The sequence below is a fragment of the Antedon bifida genome, chromosome 3, assembly GCF_963402885.1.
Source record: "Antedon bifida chromosome 3, ecAntBifi1.1, whole genome shotgun sequence".
NCBI classification, from domain to species: domain Eukaryota; kingdom Metazoa; phylum Echinodermata; class Crinoidea; order Comatulida; family Antedonidae; genus Antedon; species Antedon bifida.
The window spans coordinates 24,005,629-24,033,100 of NC_136228.1; the positions used below are offsets into that span (position 1 = coordinate 24,005,629).

A 27,472-nucleotide genomic window follows, 5' to 3' on the forward strand; every position below is an offset into this window, starting at 1 on the left:
ACCTACTTTCGATCGATCGTAAATCGTAACGGATTCTGGCAAAAACAGAAATAATGCAGCAACTAGACAACGTCAGGCTAGTTCGTACATTACTGCTGTTTCCTGCTAGGCCTACAAAACTAAGCCTAGTTAGGCCTAAAGACCATCCAGAAGAGGACATTCACTGCAAGTTACTAGTACATTGTTTCTCTATTTTTATCATAATTTACCATAAAACGTACATTTAAGACAAGGAATGAGAGATATTTCAAAAGTGAAAGGTTATAGATTGGCATATATGGACATTGTCAACAATGATGCAGAGGTTTACACAATTTCTCTCGGAATGAAAGCTGGCATTCTTGCGATTTTCTAGTTCAATATCAACTAAAATTTAAATCTTTTCATAAGCATATATAGTCAAGTGAATTATATTCTGCAGATTTACATTTCAAAGTCTAACATGATTAGTTAGTATGTTGTTAGAACAATTACAATCATTGACTAAATCATTGTATTTCAAATTTGTAACTATGTTCTTTTATCTGTGTGGCTTTTGTCAACAGCTACATTTACAGGTTACATTTTGGCAGCATAAAAACATTATAAAGAGGGTTTGTATTAAACTAATCTAATTAAAAATGGTTACTGTATTTCTTAATATGCACACCATCTTTAAAATAATTATATTTATTTAAAATATACTGTATGAAATTGATAATAATAATACAGTAAATATATAAAAATACCTTTAGTCTATATTGATTATATTATTCACTGATATAGAGGGGTAAAGGGCAGGCTGTTGGTTTCTTGCAACCTGAAAGTAATAAACATTGTATAACCTTAAACATTAAATAATTATTCTTCTCATAAACTGATTCTCTTCAGTTAGAGTTTATAAATTATGAGGGAGTGCAGTGGCGGATCCAGAGGGGACACACTCCCTCCCTATAAATCTGGACCAAAAAAATTATCCTACTATAAGAAAAAAAGCGCAAGAGAAAAATACTTTTAATTTTTATTAAAACACATTGTTTCAGCGCCGTGCTAATTTAGTCTTTAACAAAGTGTCATTTCCGGCCAACTATAGGTGCCATTTATCATGAATTTTATGTGCAGGAGTAACATTTCCGATCCAACTAGGGGCGTCATTTAACAAAATTCGCGCTTCGTCCCAGGCCCCACCGTGGGGGGCCTGTGCCTCGTATACTACGTGACTGGTTGGCGACCGGATCCGCCTTTGTTCAAAATATAGGGGGAAATGTCACCTTTTAATAGGCTAGTGGACCTGCCTCAGTTTTCTTATTTAAAATAAAAATTAATACATTTATAATAATGTGAGAGTCCCCATCATATTGGTGTTGTGACTCTACAGTTAAGCCCCTCTTTCGGTAATCCTGGATCCACCGCTGGAGTGATTCAAGACACACTTTCACACTTATTATTGTAACTTATTTTTATTACAAGAAATATAAATTCAATCATTTTTATAAAAATATGAATGTTACTGTACCTACCAATTATCTTTGCTCCACTCGGTGTTTTCAGTCTCGGCAATATGAAATGTATAAACATGTCTGGATTTGTCAGAGTGATTATGATCACTCTTATGTATAACTTCACCATGAATCAAAACTAGAGATCCTTTAAAAAAATGACGAATAAAAATATAGTAATAAACTTTGAAAAGCCACTATATTTAGTAAGATGCTTAAGGAACTAGATTATGATCAACATTTACAAAAAGAGAGTGGAAAAGAAATGATTTTCAGTAAAAAGTAATTGAGTTGAGGAGAGATTTCATCTCATTGTAGAGCATAAATAAATACAAATTATAATAATTCAGTTGATGATTTTATCTGAGAATTTGAGATAATAAACAACATTGTATTGTTTGTATGTGTGTTGTGTTTAATACAAGTTTAATACAAGCCAGGTCTCTGTTTTTTATTTTCCTTGAAAAAACTCAATATTACGTTTAGGGGATCCCTATTTTTTAGAAAATCTCGAAAACAAAGACCATACCAAAAACTTACTCAATATTACGTTTATAAGGGGTCTCTATTTTTAAGATTTCTAGGAAACAGAGACCTCAATACAAAAGATTCTCAATATTATGTTATATATATAGGTCTCTGTTTTCAAAGACCCCGTATAAACGTAATATTGAGACTTTTTTGTTGGGGTCTCTATTTTCGAGAACAGAGACTCTGTGTCTCAGGTCTCTGGTGTCTGCAGTGTTTTGTGGTGGTACAATATATCCGGATACATTTTTATTTATATTTGATCTCATGGGAAATTTGTTTTTTTTTGTTGAGTACTTCTATTTTATATATATATATTTATTCCCTCTAAAATAGGGCACCTTGTAAAATTTAAGTGGGGGGGGGGGGGGGGGGGGACTCCATGAACACCCAACCCTAAATCTCATAGACTCTGGTAAACCAGGGTAAATATGACATTCAACTAAAACAGAATGCAAACCCCTACTCGCTGTCAACTCCTAAACGAGTAGCGATAACATTAATGCCAAAGGTTTGTTTAGAACTTCAGCGAATGCGAATTCTCGCAGTCAGAAGTAAAGTTTATAGATCTACTAAAAACCAATATGTGGATGTGGAGACCGCCACAAGAACAAGCCTTCAAAGATATTAGATAGTTCCAGTCCTACACTCAATCTCTATGATCACAACAAGTTGTTGCCGTGGACGCATCTTCCTATAGACTAAGCGCAGTTAAAAGACAGACTGAGGAGACCTGTTGCTTATGTGTCGCGAGCAATGACACCAGATGACAACAGAGCAGCGGTACACCCAAATAGTGAAGGAGGCGACTTCATCATAGGAAAACGAATCTTGATAGAGACAGACTACAAACCACTGATCTCATTACTACCGCTGCATATCCAACGTTTTATAATGCAATTAATGCGATTCATGTATAGCATCGTACACATTCCAGGGAAAGAACTGAATAACCCAGACACATTGTCGAGAGCGCCTCTGTAAAGTGTGATATTTTCGAAATGGAAAAAATGATGTATGTGGACGCTATTATTGACACTATACTAGCATCAGATAATAGCTTAGAGCAGATAAAAGACGGACACTCCAGACTTAGTCAAACCCTACTGGGGATTCGCAATTAATCATTATTGTTCAAAAGAGATCGCCTCGAAATTTCCACATTTTTTTACTGCTGATATCTTGGATAAACTCCATGAAGGTCACCTAGGCATAACGAAATGCAGAGAACACACAAAGTCATCGGTATGGATTTAGTGTTCAAATAGAGGACATGATTAACGAATGTTCACAGTGCGCAGAAAGTAGAAATGACCACTTATAAACCACTTATGACTGAAAGGCCACTGCAACTGGTAGGAATACCAGAACTGGTAATTTCAGACAATGGTCGCTAGTTCTCATAGACTCTCTTTTCCCAGACGTTTTTTGGGTCCAGCAGCTTGGACCTATCAATTAGTCGAGTTTACAAAATATTAAAACTGTCAGCCTTAGATATATAACTTTCGCGTTGATACAGTTTCTTATTAATTATGTCCTCTGGGGTTTTAGCTGGCTAAAGCCGCGGCACGAAAAAAAATGACTATTAAGCTGTAGAATTGACATTGTTATCATAGATTTCTGAAATTTAGACATAATAACCTTTCCAAAAATGGATTTGCCACCTATTTGATACCGAAAAAATGTCTGGCCCATGGACTAAACTGTAATTTAAGAATGTTTTTAAACAATATAAACATTGTTTATTTTTTAAATTAAGGGGACAATTTCAGTTTTTTTTAACTGAAGCTGTCCTCTTAGGTGTTCTACTGTATTTAAATACGAATGGTACCTTTCTTCACTTCAGTTGGAATGAATTTATCATTGTTGAATACAAGCTGAGGACCCACAAAGGTTGTAGATAAACCATCTTCAGTTCGAATCATCCTTCTACTTACTCCATCTGAAATAAGTAAGTAAATAAATAAGTAAATTGTATTATCTATGGTGATTTTTATCATTTTTTGGGATTAAGATTTGGACCTGATCAAGATCAGTGATCGTCTTTTATTATAAATCAATCAACTATCTTTTTAACAGCAAATAGATTTTCGAGACATGGGTTGGTTGGTAGACAATCAAACTCTTTTGTTTATTATCTATATATAAGAGAGAAGGGGAGAGAGAGTATTTGTAAGGTTGTTCACATTATTTCTACTACATGCTTCCACACTCACTGCTGTTTTTAGATCTAATTTAAGGTTACAAACTACATTTAATGTAAAAATAAATACTATATGGTCCTATTGAGATAACTTTTTTCGTCATTAAAACGGTTAAAAATGTGAAAAATAAGTCGATTCTAATAATTTTAGCGGCCCGCTATAAATCCCAACGTGCATTGCGCATGGATTAATATTTTTGTTTTTCATCTGTAATTCACCCACTTTTCGATCGATCGTGAGGCCAAAACAAATGGAAGACTCCTAACTTGTCAGCGATAATACTGGGTTTCCCCAATTTGTATCAACAGAGTCTGGCAAAAATAGAAAGACAATTAATGCAGCAAATATACAACGTCAGGCTAGGCATATAGCTAGTGTACGATGTTCGTACGTTACCGATGTTTACCAGCTCGGCCTACAAAACTAAGCCTAGCTAGGCCTAAAGACCGTCCACGAGAGGTCATTCACTGCAAGCTACTTAGGTACTGCATTGTTTCTCTCTTTTTAACATAATTTACCATAAAACGTACATTTACCTGGTTTAATGTTTTTAAAGTAATTATGCATTATTTTTACAAAATGTAAAAAAGAGTGTTTATTTAACCTCATTCAAAGAATTTCAATACATTATTTTTCCGACGTGTGTTGGACATGTAATCCTCAAAGACAATGCGACTTCACGGCACACGCACATGAGAAAATTCTTTCGCAGTGTGCCGATTCGCGTCAACCAAGCGAAGGGAAGAATAAAAAATCGTTCAACCATGAGCCTTCATAGAGACGTCTTTTGGGTCCAGCAGTTTGGACCTATAAATTAGTAGAGTTTACAAAATTCCAAAAATGTCAGCCGTAGCTTTCGCGTTGATAAAGCTCTTATTGATTATGTCCTCTGGGAATATAACTGCCTAGAGGCGCGGCGCGAAAACAACCAGAGAATTGTGGGTTTATCAAAACGAATTAAGCATACTGTATGTACCTGAATGGGTAAAAACTACTTAAGTGGAGTGGTCTAATAATGAAACACATGATTGATATGAAGCATAACAAAATATTATAATTCTTAATCACAAGGGCTCAAATTAACAGTTTCAGGTTTTATGTAATAATATTTTCTTTCATATACCAACAAAAATTAATAAAATTACCCTTATGGGAGCCAGGTATGAATTGAAGACAGCTATTATTCACTGTGCAATCTTCCAGTGGTATCCAAAAGCCCATGATTTTCATTGGTTGTGTGTAAAGGAAGGTTGAGTCTTGGTGAGGCACAACTAGACAAAAAACAAAACATTGATAGACCTTGGTAAATAGCTTCTTAATTATGGTAAAATGTAGACAAATCTCTGACAATGACACTCTGAAAATACAAAATCATGAATGATCCAACACATCATCTAATAATCTATTACCTCCTCCTGTTAGCATAAAAACTAAAAGACGGATCTTTAAACCACAGACTTAAATATGTGGTCACTGACGACTCCAATAAATTCTGGACCACTTTTTATTATTTTACTAATTTTAAGCTGTATGTCAAAACTACAAATGGATCTTTACCACATTTAAACTACAGACATACATTTAAACTAAAGACATACAATTTTAGAGGCAATCCAGACCAGGATCGCAATTCTGGACCGCTTTTTATTATTTTACTAATTTTTAGGTCAAAACTACAAGACGGATATTTATCACGATTCCTTTTATTTTTTTATTCCCGGCGGAGATTGCAATTCTTCAAAATATCTGGAATTACAATATGCCCACCAACATAGGCTGCGATGTCATCATAAAACTCATTTGTACCAAATGAAACACATGTTCAATTCAAAGGTTATAAATATAGAACAAAATTTGATTTCTAGCAAACTACTGTGCTTTAATCCATTTTAGCTGTATTATATGTATTTTAACAGCGTTTGTTAAACTTTCAAATTTGTATTATTATACAATGTGTTTTAATGATCTATATGTGTTATTCTAATATTTTTTTGTAGTTCATTTATATATTTTATGAAATGCTATACCTGTCCATGCAGCATTTATAGAAAGACCAATAAAACATTTTTACTCAATTAAATTGAAACTCATAATCATACATTAACAATTGTCATAATTATAAAATTGAAAAGATAAATTCTTACCTTCTCCTCCAACATGAGGAGGTTTAAAGATGTACATACTTTGTACAACTACTGGTTTCTTGAAGCCTAGATTCTTCGCAACTTTCTAGAATTAGAAACAGAATAGAAGAATATACAGTAAAATAAAACAATGTATAGCTGGAGGTTATACTTACTAAATTTCTTTATCTAATGAATAACAGCTATACAAACAAAATCAGATTCAGATTAACTACATGCCTATATTACTTACCTGCAATAAAACTATCTATTTTTGACAAACTTTTTTTGACGATTTTTGTGGTCACCCTTTTTCCATAAAAGTATCACCCACTAACAAACAACCACTAATGTAACTTAACCACTAAAGTAACAAAAATCAACCACTAATGTAACATTAATCCCTAACATAACAAAATAAACCACTAATGTAACAATTTCATTAACCACTAACTTAACAACAGTTTAACCACTAACATAACAAACTTCATTAACCACTAACGTAACAAAATTTAACCACTGACGTAACAACAGTAGAAAATGTTGAGATATTTTGTGGAAAAATTCTTGTAAGTTGGAAATTTTGGAGTTTTTTGAAGTTCAGTTTTATTCCTGTTTGTTTTTTACAAATATTTAAAAAAAAATCTATAAAATATTATCAATTAAAATGATTCGATCGTCGCTATGTAAACAAACAAAATAGAGGGCGGTATTTACAATTTTATTTTAAAACCCTAGGGTTGGTGTGAATGGGATATCTCAGGAGTTTCTCAACGTTTTGAATGGTCACAAATCCTGGAGTGTCTCTCCAGAGATCACTGCAGAGTTTTGGTGTGAAAGGGGTAATAGACACTATTTATATTTCCTATTTTAACGTATGGAATTGAGGTTTGGGGAGGCTCATGTGTGTCATATTTAGAACATATTTTTCTTTCTCAACAGTTAACGTAACTTACAGCGTGGCATTTATCATCGTTCTTTTTAAATTTTTCTTCATATTACCTTAAATTAATTATTTCAACATACAGTATGGCATATTTCATAATTATACTATTTTTTATGCAAATTGGTGTTAAGCTTTGATTATAGTTTCTTTTAACTAAATCTTATCACCTTTAATAAAGTAAAGTAAAATACAAAATAACCACGCCCTCAATCTGGTAATATTTCAAAGGTATAAATAAGTCACGCAATGAAGTTATAGCATTTATAATTATTGTTAACAAAATTAAATTTGTTTTTCTACTGTATTCACAAATTTAATATAGTAATATAGTATATAACTATCTGGCTTATCATTTCTCAAATATGTTTGACAGATGGCAAGATTTTGGTCACGTTATCGATGTAAACAGCAACGACACGGAATCGAGAGACTGAGAAGTATGTGAAAATTGGTCACAAAAGATCGTTTCTTTTTAAAACGGCACCCTAAACCGCCCATATAACATTTGGAATCAGCCTAAAATGGTATATAAAATATGATCCGACAAATTTCCGAGCCGGATGATATCCATCTTGATTTCCTCCTGGTCTATAAGGCTAATTTCCTTTGTCGTTATTTGGTTTTTCACATATTACATCGTAGTCTTGGTTGATTTGACATGGAATGACCAACAATACTAGTATTTTGCTGATACCTGTATGATATAGATAAACATTGAAAGCAAGGGTATTGTATGCCAGGAAGTAAGACATGTGCTGGTACCTGTAAATAAATATTTCAAACCTTTTATAGAAAGGGTACAACATTTGCTGAATACTATACCAGCAATTTCTTGAGGGAGGTGCATCATGAGCAAGCACACATACCTGTCATTAATAATTGTTTATACGGTTCATTTTTGGGATATGGTAGGCTGACACAATGCAAACCTTTTGTGAAAATATCCATCTTGGGGCCCTACCCTAACATTATTTATAGTCTTGTTCACATAATAGTATTGTTCCATAATGGTGTTACTAGAGTTCATATTTGTATTATGCGCCCACTGAGCGGCTGCTGTAATCTGTAATGTGTTGGTTTAAATCTCGTAATTTTTCTAATTTTTGGTGGATTGTTTTCCTTGTTTGAAGATTTGTGCCAATTTCTTAATTGTGTTTGTTTGAGAACTTGTAATTTGTGTTCTGAATGGAGATTCTTGCTCTTTTTTATTTGCAATTCATGTAGGCCGCAATTGTTGACCTTTTCGTATTACACTGCAATAGTGGTGTCAACCTACACTTACACCTTATGCATCTGAAACCTGTATATGCAAATGAGCCTTTTGTTTACTGTATATAAACTCTAGCATAGTCGGCGTGCCTTCTTAGTGCATTATGTGTGTGACCAGCTTGTCTCGGCAGAGCTCCGTGCGTACAGTAGGTGTGTGTGGACTAACTACTTGTAAATATGATGTTCCGTTAGTATGGATGATAATGCTAGATCAATAATTAATAAATTTGATGAATTTTCTTCTAGGATTAAAGACACTAGACCTACGTTTTTTTTACCTAATTTAAGGTCACACACTACATTTTATGTAAATACAGTATGTAAAAATAAATACCATATGGACCTATTGTGATAATTGTTTTCGTCTTTAAATGGTTAAAAATGTGAAAATTAAGTCGATTCTAATAATTATAAATCCCAACATGCATCGTGCGGATTGATTGATTTTCACATTGTGATGTGATGTACCCACTTCGATCAATCGTGTAAAAGGGTAAACAAATAAAAGAACCGTAACTTTTAAGTTAAAATACCAGGTCTGCCAAAAAAGGAAAGAAAATTAATTCAACAATGTGACAGCGTCACAGGCTAGGCCTATAGCTAGCGTACGATGTTCATACATTACCGCTCTTTACCAGCTAGGCCTACAAAACTAAGCCCAACTAAGCTAGGCCTAGAAATGAGAGAACTTTCAACACTACTTAGGTTAGCAGAGTGGCTTTTCATTAAACCTGATTTAGAAATACACTGCATATTTTTACACTGTATTATTTATATCGTAAATTATACGACCTACCGTATAGTGTATTTAGAAATGCAACTAAAAAATTCCATATGAAATTGCAAAATCTAACCTGAATCATTTGAGAGTGTGTGACGTTTTTAAACACAGGATAGTACTCATGTAAAGCATGTCCAATCTTGTTTAAAGCTTGATGCTTATTAGTAGTCAGTTCACCTACAGTAAAAACATCCACAAATAATAAATACGCACAGTAAAGCAATTATTTAAATGAAAACAACTATACTACTTTACTACATTTTCACATGTAGTTATCAGGTTAGTGAAAACAATGTCTATTTATCCACCAATTTCATGCAGTATTTATTCTTATATACACCGCAACGCGCCGCAAACCTCAGCTATACAGGTTCAAGGCACCCCACTCTGGTGGTAGAACAAATCTTCTCAGATACGGACTTAAAGCTGGAGGTCCAGTGTACACATCTGGCTATGAGTGTGCACTTTAAAGAACCCAGTACATCTTTCTAAAGAGTAGGGGATTACCCGGTGTACTGGTCCTTTTAGCCCCTGTCATTGTGGACAGACGAACATGCGTCATTTGGTGGCAAATTAAAATAAACATTTAAATTGACTTTAGTTTAAGAAATATTAAATTCTGACTTTAAAGTCAAGACCCTTGTTAAAATAGGAGCACTATTTTCAAAAATGTTCTTACCTCAGCCTCCAACATGGCGGGGCTGAGGTCCTGGAGACTTATGTTTTGTTTCATATTTTAAATTAGAAGCGGATTTACGATTTTTGAATTCTTTTTCATGTGTGCCACCAATGTTTGATCATGATGTAGGCATTGTTAATTTTCTAGTAGTAGGCTGACTAGGCCTACAATAGCTAGCTAGTGTACAGTAGGTCTACTATTTCACAATGTTTATACTATTCATTCATGTGTGTAAAAAAACATAGGAGAGATGGAGATATAGGAGAGATGGAGATATAGGAGAGATGGAGATATATAGGAGAGATGGAGATATATAGGAGAGATGGAGATAGAGTTGAGAATGGTTTCTTCAGAAGAATCGGTCAAAAATTTGAGTTGTCTCTATTTCAGGTATATTTATTGTCCAAAAACAGACGATCAATGATACAAATAGACAAAAGGCTGAAACTGTAACATTTTACGTTGAAAAGGTTAACATTTTGAATAAAATATATGCATATATATATTTAAGTTGATGGTCCCATTTTGTTAATTTATTGTACCGGCCCATGAAAACATTTTTTTTTCAAATGTTGTTGTTGAATATATGCCATTTCAATTTTCAAACTTAAAAAATTGTGTGCTCTAAAATTAGAAATTTTGTATATTTTGAGTCCTTTAATAATTATATATATTGTAGCTCCTCAAGATGCATGGTGACCACCCACTTTTCCAACGTCAATATAGATCACCTAAATTTAAACAATATGCCTGTTTTTCTTTGTTACAGGTCATAACATTCAATGAGCGCAGCATGCTTTATATGTTCCTGATTTTCTTCCGAAATTGCTATCTTCATGTGTTAATTTTGATGATATCATCATTAATCAAAATTAAAATAAACGTGGGTCCCATACATACAGTATACTAGTAATATGACACAATTCAGCACTAAAAACATATTTACTCCAGTTCACAGATTCATATTTTTATATACATGATGTTAAATTTGCACAGATAGCCTAACTCATACAAAGTGTCAAGTGATGAGTTCAAAGTCAGTTAATCTGCATGCTTTTGGGGGACAATACATCTTTTACTCGGCTTTACAAGTCGCAAGTGGACATTTTTTTCTGATTTCATGCTTTCGTCCGAAGTTTGCTGGTGGTTTGTGTGAACTCAGCTTCAAGAAAAGCTTTATTACCTCATTTTATCTCCACACGTGCACTAGGCCTAGCCTAGGCTATTGGTAGCTGATGATTACCTAATGTGATCTTTCACATTAGGTAATCTTTCCAATTTCCATAAAAAGCTTAAGAGTTCTAAGAGACATACAAAGGACGATACAAGCAGGAGACGTCAAATATATTATTTTAACTTTTTTTTAAATGTAATTTTAAATGGTCTTGCAATAGTAATGACGACACTGTTCGAAATCTTCCTAAAACATCAATGTTTAATCTTTTTCTCTCTAACTCTTTCCTTCGTGCCTCATAGTTCTGACATTCCAAGTTGCAATTTTTATTTGCTCGGAATTATTGACTGTAGCAGTATTACGATCTGGTCCACCATGGATCCATACCGAGTGAGGCAGTGGATTTATTACTCCCCTTAAAGACCCCTTCCCTGCAATTTTGGACGTTTTTTGGAAAATAATACATATATATCACTTTAAAAACATTAAACCATGTCATTCCTTGTCTTAAATGTACGTTTTATGGTAAATTATGATAAAAAGTGAGAAACAATGCACTACCTAAGTAGCTCGCAGCGATCGACCTCTCGTGGACGGTCTTAGGCCTAGCCTAGCTAGGCTTAGTTTTGTAGGCCTAGCTGGTAAACATCGGTAACGTACGAACGCTATATACCTAGCCTGACGTTGTATAGTTGCTGCATTAATTGTCTTTCTATTTTTGCCAGACTCCGTTGATACAAATTGGGGAAAACCCGGTATTTTCGCTGAAAAGTTAGGAGTCTTCCATTTGTTTTGGCCTCACGATCGATCGAAAAGTGGGCGAATTACAGGTGAAAAACAAAAATATCAATCCGCGCGCAATGCATTTTGGGATTTATAGCGGGCCGCTATAATTATTAGAATCGACTTATTTTTCACATTTTTAACCGTTTAAAGACGAAAAAAGTTATCGCAATAGGACCATATAGTATTATTTTTACATTAAATATAGTTTGTGATCTTAAATTAGATCTAAAAAACGTAGGGAAGGGGGCTTTAACTGTTAGGTTTTCTCTTATTATGAACAGTCATGGTATTCTTGGATAATATGTGGTTGGGTCTCCAATTCCCTTCCACGGTGTCAAAAAATTTAGATTATTACATGTGCTGATTCCGTCGTTACGAAAGTTGAATTTATCGCAAAGTCTGTCCTTCTTGCCCTTACGTCGAGTTGAAATTTTTCCTTGCGATTACAACACATATGACGTGTTAACAAGAAATGATTTCTGATTGGCTCATAAATTCCGCGCGAAAAGAGGAGGCCATTTTCCAAAACAACAGTGCAGTGAGGCTATGACGTATTTTTTTACATAATCTTAATTAGTTATTAATTAAAATGTTTATCAGTTCTTCTTTTGATAGTCGCCGACAAATTTAATCTTTTTATTCTGAGAATTATTTTATAATACATACAGTATATACATATACAGTTTATCTATTGGTTTTTTTTAACCCGGTTTTCATTTCCTTTTTTTATAAATAGATAATTCAAATGATGTAGGCTAATAATTATTTATTTTCATCATCAAATTATCATAGGCCTATAAATTGTGTTTAGATTCAAGCAAACACTACGGTGAATTTAATAAATATATATTATTAATTTATTACCCAACCTACCTTCATCCTACAATTAAAACAAAATCATTACGTAATTTTTCCCCACCTGCTTTTGAATGCAAACTATATGCCAGGTGAACGTATTGTTATCCATTATTCCTGATGATGACACTGTTCTCTAACCATTTTATGAAATTTTATTGCCATAACGTTTTTAATTAAGTCCGTCTGTGTGTATTATTTTTACCCATTATATCGTATTTATTATTATAATAAGTAACAAGCAAGACAATTTTGTGTAGTTCTCACATCTATTTCGTATTTCATCCACCTAAATTATTACATTCTATCACGAATTGAACAACATCGTGGTTCAGGTTTATTTACGTATTATTTATTGTCAACAATTCTTATATACGGTACTTTCACCTTTCCAAGCTTTGACCTTCTTGCCAACGTCACATAATCCTCGTCACTGATTGGCTGGTTCTTACGATCCTTGCGCTTACACTTACGAAAGTTGACTTCAAGTCAACTTTCGTAAAATTTTAAACTTTTTAAATGTAATATTTTATAAAGTTTTCAATTTGTAATTTTAAACGTTACGGAAAAATATATATATCAAAGAGGAATCCAGTTATACATGAAGGATTTTCAATCTTTTAAAGTCAGATAGCATAAGTAAGAACACTTCAAGTGGTCTACAAATATATGTGTGTTTTTGTGTACTGTAGGGTCAAATTATTACCTTTTTCATTGTGCACACCCTTTTCAAAAAAGAATCGTATTTTGTCCCCACTTTCCATAAAATAACGGTTTCTTTTCTGAAAAAACAAACTCAAGGATTGTTAAATTGTTGTGTACTAAATATAAAACAAAGAAATTGATTTCCTGTTAAACATGCATGTTAAACCTGACATGCCTGTATTTATTTATCTGAGCATCATTATTGGCGGCCATTAGGGCCAAAATAGACAAACGTTGCCGTACGAACAATTCCGCTCCCGTAAGCCAAACTAATGGCGTTAAAGACATAATTTTTCGAGTGACAAACAAATATTGCCGTACCGTACGGACACACATTGCCGTATGGTTAAATTGGCGTATGGACAAAAATTGGTGTAAGGATAAAATTGCCGTAAAAAAAGGACAAAAATTGCCGTAAGGACAAAATGGCGTACAGTCAAACTAAATTTAAACGTTGAGGGCAACATAGTAAAAACCCTGTGACTAAAACCACTCTGCTGGGGGGGCCGAAGGGAGGGGGAAGGTTAACAAAACAATCATGGAAGCGAGAATTGTAACAAACTTTGGAAACAGAATTCAGCGCCATGCAACTTCTCTTGAAAATGAGGAAATTAATCTAAATCAAGTGCAATATAGTTTAGATGGATTATGTAGAGAGATGCCATACAATTTGAACAATACTCGGAGTTAATGACTCTAATCAATCTAAAGTTTCACAGAAAAGTTTCATGTTTCGTTTCATCATGCATGATGCCCTCAACGTTTAAATTTAGTTAGACTGTACGCCAATTTGTCCTTACGCCAATTTTTGTCCTTTCGGCAATTTTGTACTTGCGTCAATTTTTGTCCTTTCGGCAATTTAACTATATGTCAATTTAACCATACGGCAATGTGTGTCCGTACGGTACGGCAATATTTGTTTGTCAATACCGGAGCGGAATTGTTCGTATGGCAACGTTTATCTATTTTGGCCCTAATGGCCGCCCATAGAGCATAAGATATTATAATATATGATCCGAGTACCAGCATGAAAGATTGAAACTCAGTTTCAATGGATTCAGATTTCTACTGTCTAGCCAGTTAAATAAATGAAATAATAAACTCGCACAAGTTATCTGATAGTGTATTTAATCTTCAGTATGTAATTAAAAATACAAATCAACTCAGTTCAGCACAAAAGCCAATACAAATCTATCACTTTGGAAGGCATTGACTGAAATACTTGTAGTCTAGGACCGGAGTAAGATTTGTATGCATTTCTCTCAACTGTTATATGATAATTTGGCCCTAAGGAACAACATGGGATGTGTGCCAAAATGGCTATCCACATAAAGATTTGTTTTTGGTGTCAAGTTGTTCAGAATATACATATTTATATTTGATCTAACACAACTTTTAGCGAAAAAATGACAAGAAACGCTTTTACTGACCTTTGACCCCAAATATTTCTGTTAAAGTATTCTTTAAGATGACAATAGACAACATGCATGGTATCAAATGAATGCTATTACTGATATCAACTTGTTTGTAATGCTTAATTATTAAGCTAATGTTTTGGAAAATGTGCATAATTTATTTATTTTTATATTTAAAAAATGAATATTTGGTATCAAAAGAAAGCACATAAAATATGCTATCCATTGTTACCCAACCTGTATTGAAAATCTTTTAATTTTGAAGCAATTTTCTTTTTTAAATGTGCATATTTTGTTAATTTAAAAAAAAAAAAAAAAACAGTTACTTCGAGCAATCAGTAGATAGACCCAAAACAAATTGCAATAGTTTCCAAACTTGATTTTTTTTCTGATTCTGTAGTTATTGGAATATTTTATTTTCAAAATCTACCAAAATTGGTTTAGTGGAACATATATTTTAGGAGTCATTTGAGGTCAAATATGTATAAAATTGGAAACAATCAATATTTTACTGTATAACTAAGATTGATATATCTACAATCATGTTTGGTACCATATGGTAGCTACTTTAAAGATGTATTGTCCCCCTGAAAAATAATTTTTTTAATTTTTTTTGTTGAATATGCCATTTTAATGTCATATAATAGTTATTTACTTCGACCAAAAATTGGATCTAAAAAAAAAAAGTTATACCTAAAAAAATGGAATTTAAAGCAAAAAATGGTCAAATTGGCTGCCAGCCAATGGATTTTTGATTGAATTTAACCATTTATTATGTTATTTCATAAGTGAAAACATGATTTTTTTTCGTTTTTTTTTCTTCAGAAGTGATTAACTTTATTAAAACAACAAAATAACCTATTCAAAGTCTGATTTAATTAATCTTCATTTTTCATGTTTTTGGGGGACAATACATCTTTAATTATCTACCCAATAATTAGCTAGCCCTAGTGTTGAGATAGGACAGAATTTTCAAAAACCGGCGAGCAGTCTTAAAGTAACAAGTAAACTAAAATTGCATTTTCTCAAACTAATTACTTGTCCAAAAAAACTTCATTTTTGTACAAGAGACAAGAGTTATAATTTGTGAATTGTAATTTTAAAACATAATTATTTGATTTAATTTACAGGTTTTTTGATACGAGTAGTTTTCAAATTCACTCGTTTGTTTTTGGCGTTGCTGTTCTATTGTTAGTCGGTTGAAAGGCTGGTTGCATAACCATTACACCAAATTCGCATTCACATGCTTGTAGTGAAATTAGCCTAAATCACACACAGCATTAAGACACACAAAAATATATATTAGTACAGGAAAACTATGAAATATGGTTGAAAAAATTGCAACAGAATTTATTTCACCACAATGCATTTCAATAAGGTCCCTATATGAACATATTAAAAGTCTAGAAAAATCGAGGTAGGGGAAATAGGTTTTTTTTAAACAAAATGGCCGCCAATGTCGAAAATGCCTAAAAAGGGACAAAAAAACATAAATAGTAGATCTAATTACCACTTTATAGCGGTTTTTACAATGATTTTTATATTTCTTTACAGTTTCGAAGATCTGAACTACAATATAGGCCTACACATTATTTTAAGTGTTGTTAATTAGAAAATGGCCGCAAAACAAATGTTTAAGTATCTAGGTATATCCCTATTGTTATATATAAAACGCAGTCCTTCCTATGCTTAATGCATAGGATTACGGTGTCTAATAATAAATCAGTTAATTTACATTTGTACTGTTATAACAATATATTACAACATTGGTGGTGCCAGTGGGGAGGGGTATAGGGATGGGAGATCATATGGGAAGGGTGAGAGAGTCTGTCCGCCCCCCCTCCTCTCCCCAATTGGCTATTTTCGGGAGTATATGTAGACAATATGATGATATTTCCTAATATAAAACAATACCCCATTGAGTGCTGTTTCAAGGATTTTCATTTTTAAAAGTGACTAAAACTACCCTTTACTGGTATAATATTGTCGGAACTTCTGGGTGCCCTCCCATTGATGGCCCAGCCAATTGATGCTAGCTGCGCTCCCCCCCTCCCCCCAGCCCCCTTATCGGGAAAATCCTTGCGCCATCACTGGACTACAATCTATTACCGTATTTATTCGGATAAACGCTACATTTAGAAAAATCGAATAAACGCCACCCCCCCCCCCCCAATAACACATCATTTTGAATCACCTACACCACCGCACCCCCTCCCCCGCCCCCCATCGGACATCATTTTGAATTTATTTCGTCGAATGTACGCCCCGCCACATGCATATTATACATAATATTGTGTTTTAACACATCTCTATTTGTAATAGAATTCACTGAATGACATGATGGTGTTGTATTTGTTCATATCTAAAGGGTGTATTTATTTGATTATACATGTTACCACATTACACCCACAAAAATAAACGCCTCTCCGAATAAACTCCTCACGACGATTACACGCCCTCACTACCCTCCTTAAAAATCAACCACCAAGGGCATTTATTCAAATAAATGCGGTAATTTCACTTTCATCTTGTCAGTATCTCATCCTCCATCTATTGGTGGGGAATTGAGCATGTGCTGATGCCGTGGCATTCTTAAAAAATAGTGGAGCAGCAGTCCAAACCATATTTTCTGCAACTGCAATTCATTTTACTACAACCTTATTTACAGGTACATCTAATCAACTTTAATAGTTTCTCTGGTGCTGGTAGTAAATTTGTCATCAATACTTTCCATCCCTAGTCTGTGGGTTGAAGAGTATTTCCTATCCACTGCTATACCTGGTAATAAAGACTCACGAAATGAAATTTTGCAGCAAGGGAATAGATTTGCTTTTTGCAACTTTCTCAAAGAAAAGTAGGCTGTCTAAAGTCTTCATTGACTTCCCTCCATATACCAATGCCAAATTCCTGATGCAATGTTTTCTTTTTTTTTTTAAACTGTTTGGTTTACAGAATTTGACATACAACTCCAACTGTGATGTGATGATTTTTAAGACCAACACCTTTTCCTAAACCAAATTTACTTACGGCCCATAATTATAGCCATTAAACACAAGAGTTTACTTTGCCTTCACATAATGTAACAAACATACATGGTACATAATAAATGTCTTGAAATGTTGCTGTTTCGGGCCAAGAGGTTTGATGTAGCAGTGCTCCCCCATTGATAACATACAGTGGGCAGTGAGATGAAGGTTTCTGAGTAGTAGTCTAGCAGTGTGTATAGAGTCAATGGAGTAAAAGAGGGCTGCAGGAAAAGTACAAGGTTCTTTTTCAACAAATGATGCATTGTGTATGACTGTCTCACATAGCCATCAATGATGAAATAGTATAATATGTGAGGGAATGTGCACTGCTTCTCTATTGATGAATATGGTTGATTTTGACCCATGTGTAATAATATGTTCTTTCCTCTTAAATTAATATTCTGTCACGGTTGCTTCATTCATTGATTTAATACCGTATGTTCTCGATGGGGGAGCACTGTGAATGCATGTAAAGTCTTTCCTTGGTGTGAAGCTCTGTAAAAATTAATTTGCTTTTTATATATGGAATCCAGGGATGTGATGCTACATCCCATCTATTTGGTTAAAAAAAAGGTGTTAGTCTTAAAAAGTCATAACACCTGGGCTATGCTTACAGGCTCTGTAAAACCAAACATCTCCAAAAAAAAAGAAACCATCGCATGGAGGAATACGTTCTGGGAGAAAGTAGCAAAAAGCAAAACAGCACTTGAAATAAAGTCTATTCCCCCAACAACAAATGCTGCAAAATGTCATTCCCTGCGTGTATATTACCATGGTACAGCAGTGGATAGAAAATACTCTTCAACCCACAGACTGGGGGATGGAAAGTTACAAATGGCGTGATGTGTCCATTGATGACAAATTTACCAATACCACGGCATCAGCACATGCTTAATTCCTACCTATAGACAGAGGATGATAACTGGACAATGAAAATGAATGGATTAATAGATTGTAAGATTGTATAATTCTATTGTAAATGAACTGTTTTATTAGACACCGTAGTCCTGCATTATAATGCATAGGACTACGTTGTCTATTATTATGGTGATATCTTGATACTTAAATGTGTGTTTTTGCTGCTAAATAGCACTTAAATTAATATGTATATTGCAGTTTAAATGTTTGACACTAAAGAAATATAAAAAGCATTATAAAAACTGCTATCAAGTGGTAATTAGATATACAATATATGTTTTTTGTTAATTTTTAGACATTTTTCACCATTGGCGGCCATTTTGTTTAAAAAAACCTATTTCCCCTACCTGGATTTTTCTAGACTTTTAGTATGTTCATATAGGGACCTTATAGAAATGCATTGTGGTGAAAAAAATTCTGTTGCAATTTTTTCAACCTTTTACTGATTCCGAGCATATCTTTCCTGTACTATATATATTTTCCCGGAGAAATCTTATGTAGGAGAATAATGAATAACAATGTTGAGGATTTCGTAGTCCAACATGCAAAGTTGTGCATTTCTTTTTATTGAAGTGCAACAACCATTTATGACTCAAACCTGTACCTTCTCAAGATCATCTTGAAGAATAACACTGTCATTTGGGGTACGTATTCGTCTGTAAATTTTGGCATCATCTGCGAACAATTTACCGCTTGATCTAAGATCATCTAATAGATCATTCACAAACACCAGAAATAAAACAGGACCCAGGACGGAGCCCTGAGGCACACCACTAACAACTGGAAGCCATGAAGAAAAGGATCCTTTGACTGAGACACATTGACGTCTATGACTAAGAAAATTTGAAATCCATTGGAGAAGAATACCATTTGCCTTAAGTTTGGACATAAGTCGCATATGCGGTACCGTGTCAAACTCCTTTCTGCAATCAAGAAAGATAATATCTATTGGGTCACCATCGTCCTTAGCATTAGTAAATCTTGGAAAAATTCTAAAAGTTAGGTAATTTTGATAGGATCGACGGGACCGAAAACCGTGTTGGTGTTTGCTCAGTAAATTATTAGATTCAAGATGGTGCAAATAGATTTTTTTATAAACTTAAACAGAAGTAAGGCTTATAGGACGGTAGTTAGATGGTTCAACTCGGGAACCTCCTTTATGAATAGGTGTAATATGAGCATCTTTCCAATCATTTGGGAGCTCTCCAGAGGTAAGAGGCTTTTGGAATAACAGAAAAATAGGCAAGGTAAGGGATATTTCGCATTCCTTAGAACACTTGGATGAACACCATGAGGTCTAGGAGAGGAGTTTGCCTTTAAATTCTTTATTTCAGAAGATACATCATCCATAGTTATCTGGATGCTTTCAAGTGGTGGACCATGAAAATGGTAAGAAGGTTCAGGGATGGATGTGGTATCCTCGGGATCGAAAACAGCATGAAAAGAGGAGTTTAGAACTTGGCTACACTCAAAATTAGAATTTGCAAAGGAACTGTCAGGGCATTTTATATTACTAACGTTCGATTTTATTGACGATTAAAACAAATTTAGGTTCAATGATTTTCCCTAAATAATAGGGGTATTTCATAATGGATGTCCATCTTGAAAAATACCCGCACACAATAATCCTACAGTATCTCCTCCTAGGATAATTGTTTTTAATGGCTGAAAACTGGTTGATCAGCTCGAGTACAGCATCGTAATGTTGAAGACAGGACGATTTTCTTTAAAAAATACTATTTTGATAGACTTAATATACGTTTATACAAATGTATTGATTTGAGATGAATGGAACATTCCAAATTATTTGGTTTAACCATGGAGGTATAGGTTTAACACAAGTAGGTAAATTTATGGGCCCTTAGAGAATAAATACTACTATACAATACTGTAAATACCTATTAACCACTTTTGGTCGCCATTTGAATCGCAAATTTCTTCTGTGAGTATTGGTACTGTTAGATATAATATAAACATATACCGTATATTTCGGTGTATAAGTCGCACCTGTGTATAAGACTCACCCCCTAACTGAGAGTAAAATATCGTTTTTTTTTATATCGTCGATGTATAAGACGCACTTTATATTTCATCAAAACAATGTTTTTTAAAATTGTAATCAATATTATTGTAATAATATATTTTGTTATATCTACAACAGCGTCCTTTATTTAGGTTTTTTCTTACCTAGGCTCGGCCGCGCCCAGCTTCAACAAGTTGTTTCTAACTTGTTAGAGGGCACACATTTTCACGGACAATCGTTTTCGATTAGTATCCATGTATCCGAGAAGTGTGTACGCTAGGTCCATGCTATAATCACCTGGAGAATATACTAGTCGAATACCGTACACCATGTGGCCGCCAAGAAGGGCGGTCGGCACTCGTGCGTATAAAAATAAATACTATTCCAATCGTAAACGTTTACAAATGAAATTTTATCGGAGCGCCTAAAACAGCTCTATAATGAACAAATCTTTTCATCATATTTAGTATAACATCACGCTAAAATGCCTTGAAAACTAGGCAGAAGCAGGTTTCCGTTACGTAAGTACACTGTATCTAGGCCTAGCCTACTCAGGCCTACCCAACGAGGTGACGATATGTTCAAATTTGCATGTCAAAAGTGCGACTTATACACCGAAATATACAGTATACAAATAAACTGTATTACTGTGAGTGTGGGAGGCCCCTTGTAGTGGTGTATCGTCACATGTACTTTACTATTTCAATCGACTATGACAGTGACAGTTTTAACAAAGTATTAAATCACAAATGTTTTACTGTATTCAGTGGTATATTATTTATAGGCCTATAAAACATGAAAAAAATGGTTCCTCTTTGTACATTCCCTCAACCTTAATGTTACATACAAAACACAAATTGGGTTTGTTTAAATGAGTCCAAAAATCAAAAATTTGGTTTCTCTTTCAGAAGTAATTCACAGGGTGCTAATTTTAGTTGACTGCATAAATCATTGTGTCTATTTATAGACGGATTCCTGATAGTGAGTTTCGTTATTACCGTGCATCAGTCCTACAATTACTGTGTTGTCTGCATATTTAGGTATTTGGGCAATGGGATATACAATCGTTAGTATATAGTACATACAACAGAGGTGACAAACAACAACCTCGAGGAGAACTATTTTGTGGTAATAACATCAGATAGACAAATGAACCAGCTTGGCTTGATGTAGATGACCCAATAACAGAGACTAAAAGAATGTAATTGGAATGTAAAGAAAAAATTCCTCATTTAAATAGTGCTATTTTCCCGGATTCGGCTATAGAACAGAAGGAAAAACAGTTAAAATGGGTCGGTGGTCTTGTTGGCATTACTCAAGATGAGGTTTCCCTTAAAAAAACTATTACTAACTACCTTGCCACAACTTCTGTAACGACTGACTAGATATTATCTTAAAAGATGGATTTCCTTGTTTTTCAGGGGATCGAACTCACTCTTCAATGCAAAACACACAAATCCTTCAAGATTTTATTAAAATACATTCATAACAAAATCAACACTTTTTTCAACATTGTCTCGGTAATAATTTCAAAAGAAGTCAAGAATTATGTTAAACAGAGATGAAGTTTTTTTAAGTTTGTGAGCAAAGTCTGGTTGTGGACTCCTAAAAAGAAAATTAAACTAAAAACATTTAGTAGCTTGTGTGTGCATCTAGAAGGAGATAATCATAAAATGCTGTAAACATCAAAAACCCCTACTTGGTCACTCATGAACCAATTTAGGGAGTGTATTCACTCCTTAAATTGGTTCCTTGGCTTGGCGATGACTACAAAATGGCAGTCAATGTTAGTATTGGAAGATTGCTTCTCATATCCCGAGCAAAACTATTATTGCAGTGCACTGAATTCTACTGTAACTTTTACTATCTTCCGAAGTTGATAAATGTGTTTACTTATTTACACTATAAAGTATATAATATCTATATACATAAAAACCAAATATGTGAATTTGATAATTAGATATTCGAGAAACAAAAGTGATATAATATGTAAAAACCCATTTTTTAATCCCTACCACACATAATTGCCGATAAATGCTCAAAAAAATAAATGCATACATCAAGTTCATGTTTATTAGGCCAAAGGTCAATAACTTTACTTCTGGTCATTTTTTCACAAACTATTTAATTACATTTACAATATAAATATGCATGGTGTACAGTATTTCTACCAGGATAAATAGGTCAATTTAAAACTTATGTTTTTATTTTCCATTACAGACTATATTTGGTACAAAAAAACAGGATACATGAAATAGATAATCTACAGTATGATAAATTCCCATATTATTATATAAAATTACCTTATTCTGGTCATCTTCAGTTGTTGAAAATGTTTGTATTGTGTGTTCATTTGGTTTCATTTCTTGGACAATATCATAACATTGCGCCTTCAATTCTTTGATATCAGCTTCTGATAAAAATTGATCAATGACAAGATATCCATCTTCTTCAAACTAAAAAGTATAGTATAAATTATTACAGTAAAATACAATACAATAACACCTACAATTACTGTTAAAATGTATATAACAAAATAATTCTAATATTCAAGAGGACGAAAGCTTAGAAGTGTATCACATGCAGAAGCTTATTACTTACTACAACTGAAAAAAATGGGTATTTGGAAACTTGCACTAGGCATGCTCAAACCCTAAAGCACGTCTGGGAGAACAGAGTCTATGAGATGTATGTAGTCTGGCTGTCAACGTAGGCATTTATCATTGAATAATGGTCAAATCCTTCCTCTATGGTAAATAGTTTGTATCAGGGAAGCTTCCCTGATGTGTATAGAATAATTGTTTGATTGGAATGTTGGGGTATGTGGGTCACTACGACCTTAGGTAGTAACGGCCCTACCCCACAATATGATCAGTACTATAGTTTTATATTTTTGTTCTCAGTACATCAGTAGGCCACAGACTATTTCATTCTTGTTTACAAAAATAACACTCGACTTCCAGTCGAGCGGCAAGACGCACTACTGTATGGACCACATGCTTTCGTTTTCGAATACGCAGTACAGTATTGGCTGTGTCCACAGCAGCACTATTTTCAATAAACTCATTTATTTTTTGTGTCAAATTTATTTTTTACGTCACAATTTGTAAGTCAAGAAAGAAGAACAAACAGTATTTGACATTTTTTTAAATAAAAAGGTTGCACTACTGGTAGCCGATCACTCTGGTAGCCGATCACTCTGGTAGCCATTCACTTGACTAGTTTTTGTGACTAGTTACTGTATTTGGTTTAAAGGCCAGGTGCGGGCAAAAAATTTCTATTGATCATACATTCCAATAATTATCGATCTATAGTTTCCCCTATGTTTCATAATTTTTGGGATTTTATTTGTGTTACACAAGCTTGTTGAAAATAAGCACTTTCTTATCAGTGGGGGGATAGTTCAAATTACACAGTAAAATCTCTATTCTTTTGTACACAAATTTTGTAAATAGAGAGGCATTTTAAAAAGCTATGAAAAATAAATGGTGTGGTAAAAAATGTTATCAGATGACTAAATATAGGTAATATAACTTGAATATTACATTTCTGGTATTTTTATTCAACTTCAGATTTTTATTTTCATGCTATGGAAAAAATTATCCACCGTATATCCACCATCTTTTATCACCTTCTAGGGAATCACCAGCCCATCACCAGACATGTTATTACATTAGGTTAACTACCTAACTACTGAAAAAAAGTCTTTCTGGTTTTTATGGCAGAATTTTGCCAAATTTTGTATTTGACCATATTAAGGGAAATTCACGTTTTTTCATCTTGATTTCTGTTACAAATATTTGATTTATGTACAATTAACCAAATATTATATTTAAAATTCATGCCTGTACCTGAGCTTTAAAGTACTGTAATGTTATTTACTGAGACTGTATCCCCCAGCTGCTCGCACACTGTAATTACATATTTTTTCATGCTCATGTACGATATAAAATTTCAATCAAATACAGTATCACATTACTTGTAAAATACTCTTATTAAAACATTTTCATTGTAATTTATTGACATTTACGCACATATAACTGAGCATATTGCTTATTTACGATACGATTTATAATGGGTTAATGACAAAAATAACGTCAAGCATTGTATTGTGTGTCTTTAATCCTGAAGCAGAAAAAAGTATTTGTTACCACACCTTTTATTAAAGCCACAACACCTACATTTTTTCAACTTAATTTAAGGTCACACACTACATTTCATGTAAAAAAATAAATACTATAGTAACCTAAAAATTGCAAAAATTCTTTAAATGGTTAAAAATGTAAAAAATAAGGTGATTTTAATAATTTAATCGCGCATCGCGCGAGGAATGATATTTTTATATTGTGATGTGATGCACCCACTTTCGATCGATCGTGAAAGGGTAAACAAATAAAAGAACTGCAAGTTTTAAGTGCAAATACAAGGTTTTCCCCAATTTGTATAACAGATTCTGCCCAAAAAGAAAAACAATTAATTCAGCAACAAGACAACACCAAGCTATGCCTATAGCTACCTACAAAATATTTTTCCTCTTGGTTGTCTTCTAAAAGGGTGCTTGGTTAGGACCAGTCCTGTTTCTAGTGTTCATTAGCAGTCTTAATGTAAACCTACCATTGATTAAATACACGGATGATACGACTGTTTCAGAAACTATCATCTCAAATAACAGTAGAAGTTTGCAAAATGCATGTGATAACATATATGAATGGTCGAGAAGAAAACTCCTGATAAGTTGTAAACGTTTTAAAACTAACCTACCTTCAATTGTTATAAATGAACTTGAAATTGAAAAAGTCGATCATGCCAAACTTTTAGGAGTAATTATCCAAGATTACTTATCCTGGCAAGGTTATATTGACTATATTTTTAAAAAGTGTAATGTGAGGATCTATTTTTTGCAACAACTAAATCGAGCTGGCCTAAACCCGCAGACTCCAAGATATTTTTATTGTACTGTTATTAGATCAGTTATAGAATATGCATGCCTTCTTTGGTACACTGGCTTAACTAACAAACAGGCCGATACCATTGAGAAACTTCAGAAACGTGCAGTTGGTTGTATACTTCCAGGGGTCCCTTGCGGGGAGGCCAAAGAGTTCCTTAAGCTACCCTATCTCAAGGACTGACTTCTGGAGATGAGCAGGAAGTGGTCTAAGGAACCCTGGCTCCCGGTTGGGGACTCCTGGTGGTATACTGAGCTGCGATTTTAATAATTAATAAGATAAAACAAAAATGTTATATACATTAGGCCGATAAACTCATGTTTCACAGCACTTGTTTCATAAATTTTAAATATTTTATCATTTATTATGTTTTAAATATTTTAATTTCATTTTTATATGTTGCAATGTACTTGTAATTTTAAATATTTATTATTGCTATTTTGATATTGTAAATTCGACAATGTTTACTTTGTTGCAAATAAAGAATTTGAAATTTGAAGATTTGCAGATGAATTAGCTGAACCAATAGCTGAATAAATAACGGTCAAGAATCTAGTCCAATACTATACCTTGCGCGCCTTTCGAGCAGCCACGGACAGTGTGGACGCTGATAAAGCCAGCAAACAATGACAATGAATATCAGACACTGAAACAAATGGTATCTACAGATGGATTCCCAGCAACAAAGAAGAGTATGCCTGATAATCTAAAGAAAATACTGGTGTAGTCGAGCTGACTTGTCAGTTGAAGATATTGTATATCATGCTAAACAAGCTTCATCATGTTCGAAGAGCTCAAGACAGAGCCTGTATGATAGTATATTGGCCAAACATTGATCGAGATATACAGAACATGACATCACATTGTAAATTTTGTCAGGATAACTTACCTGTCAAATCCCAGAGAACCACTGATCCAGAAACCCTAACCAACCAGATTTTGCCTTTGTGAATGGTAGAAATTATCTGATCGTAGTTGATTGCCCAAAGGACTGGCCAAATCGAAGATATGGGTAAGATACTACTACATCAGCTACGACTGACAAGCTAAGAATAAAATATTCTGTAACTAATGGTGTACCAGAGGTATTTTGGTGCGATGGAGGACCACATTCCCCTCCAACGATTTTAAACAGTTCACTCATAACTGGCAGTTCACCATAAAATACAGCTCACGTCCTTATCACCAACAATCAAATTGGAATGCTGAAGCTACAGTCAAATCCATGAAAAAGGTGTAAGGGGCGACTTTATATGGGGCGACTTAGCTAACAAGAGTAAGGCCTATGCTATTCCCCTATAAATAGGCTACCCTAGTAGTAGTACCACCTATCTATATTTATTAGCCTTGTTGTCGACGTCTAATTATATTTATTATAGAAAGGCCTATGGGCCCTCTACTAGCAATCGGTAACAAGCCTGCCTAATTATAAATATAAAGTTGTATAATGCAATTATTTTTAATATGAAAAAAAACCTTTTGACATTCAGTTGCTGTTGACATTATTATTAATAATATATTCGAGGCAGTCAGTCAGTGGTCAGCAGTCCAAGAGGCATTCATTGCCATAAAGATAGTCTACCACCTACACTCTTTGCATGCGAGAGCAATCCGCG

The 27,472-nt window shown here is 33.9% G+C and overlaps 1 protein-coding gene across 1 annotated transcript; it reads right to left on the reverse strand.

Moving 5' to 3' along the window:
- Nucleotides 1-295: 295 nt before the first annotated feature.
- Nucleotides 296-27,472, reverse strand: LOC144838046 (phytanoyl-CoA dioxygenase domain-containing protein 1-like). Its single transcript, XM_078693404.1, has 9 exons — nucleotides 27,333-27,472; nucleotides 23,214-23,366; nucleotides 13,530-13,605; nucleotides 9,403-9,506; nucleotides 6,355-6,439; nucleotides 5,356-5,481; nucleotides 3,838-3,948; nucleotides 1,500-1,626; nucleotides 296-799 (listed from the first exon to the last, which is right to left on the reverse strand). Exons 1-9 carry the CDS (start codon nucleotides 27,357-27,359, stop codon nucleotides 754-756), a joined length of 855 nt encoding a protein of 284 aa, XP_078549530.1. The 5' UTR covers nucleotides 27,360-27,472; the 3' UTR covers nucleotides 296-753.

Coding starts and splice junctions, on each gene's coding strand:
- LOC144838046 (XM_078693404.1), bottom strand. CDS start 27,359: ATGTCAACAGCAACTGAATGTCAAAAG. Junction 1,627..3,837: donor TCCAACTGAAGTGAAGAAAG/GTACCATTCGTA, acceptor ATTTTTTTAAAG/GATCTCTAGTTTTGATTCAT. Junction 800..1,499: donor GAGTGGAGCAAAGATAATTG/GTAGGTACAGTA, acceptor TATTACTTTCAG/GTTGCAAGAAACCAACAGCC.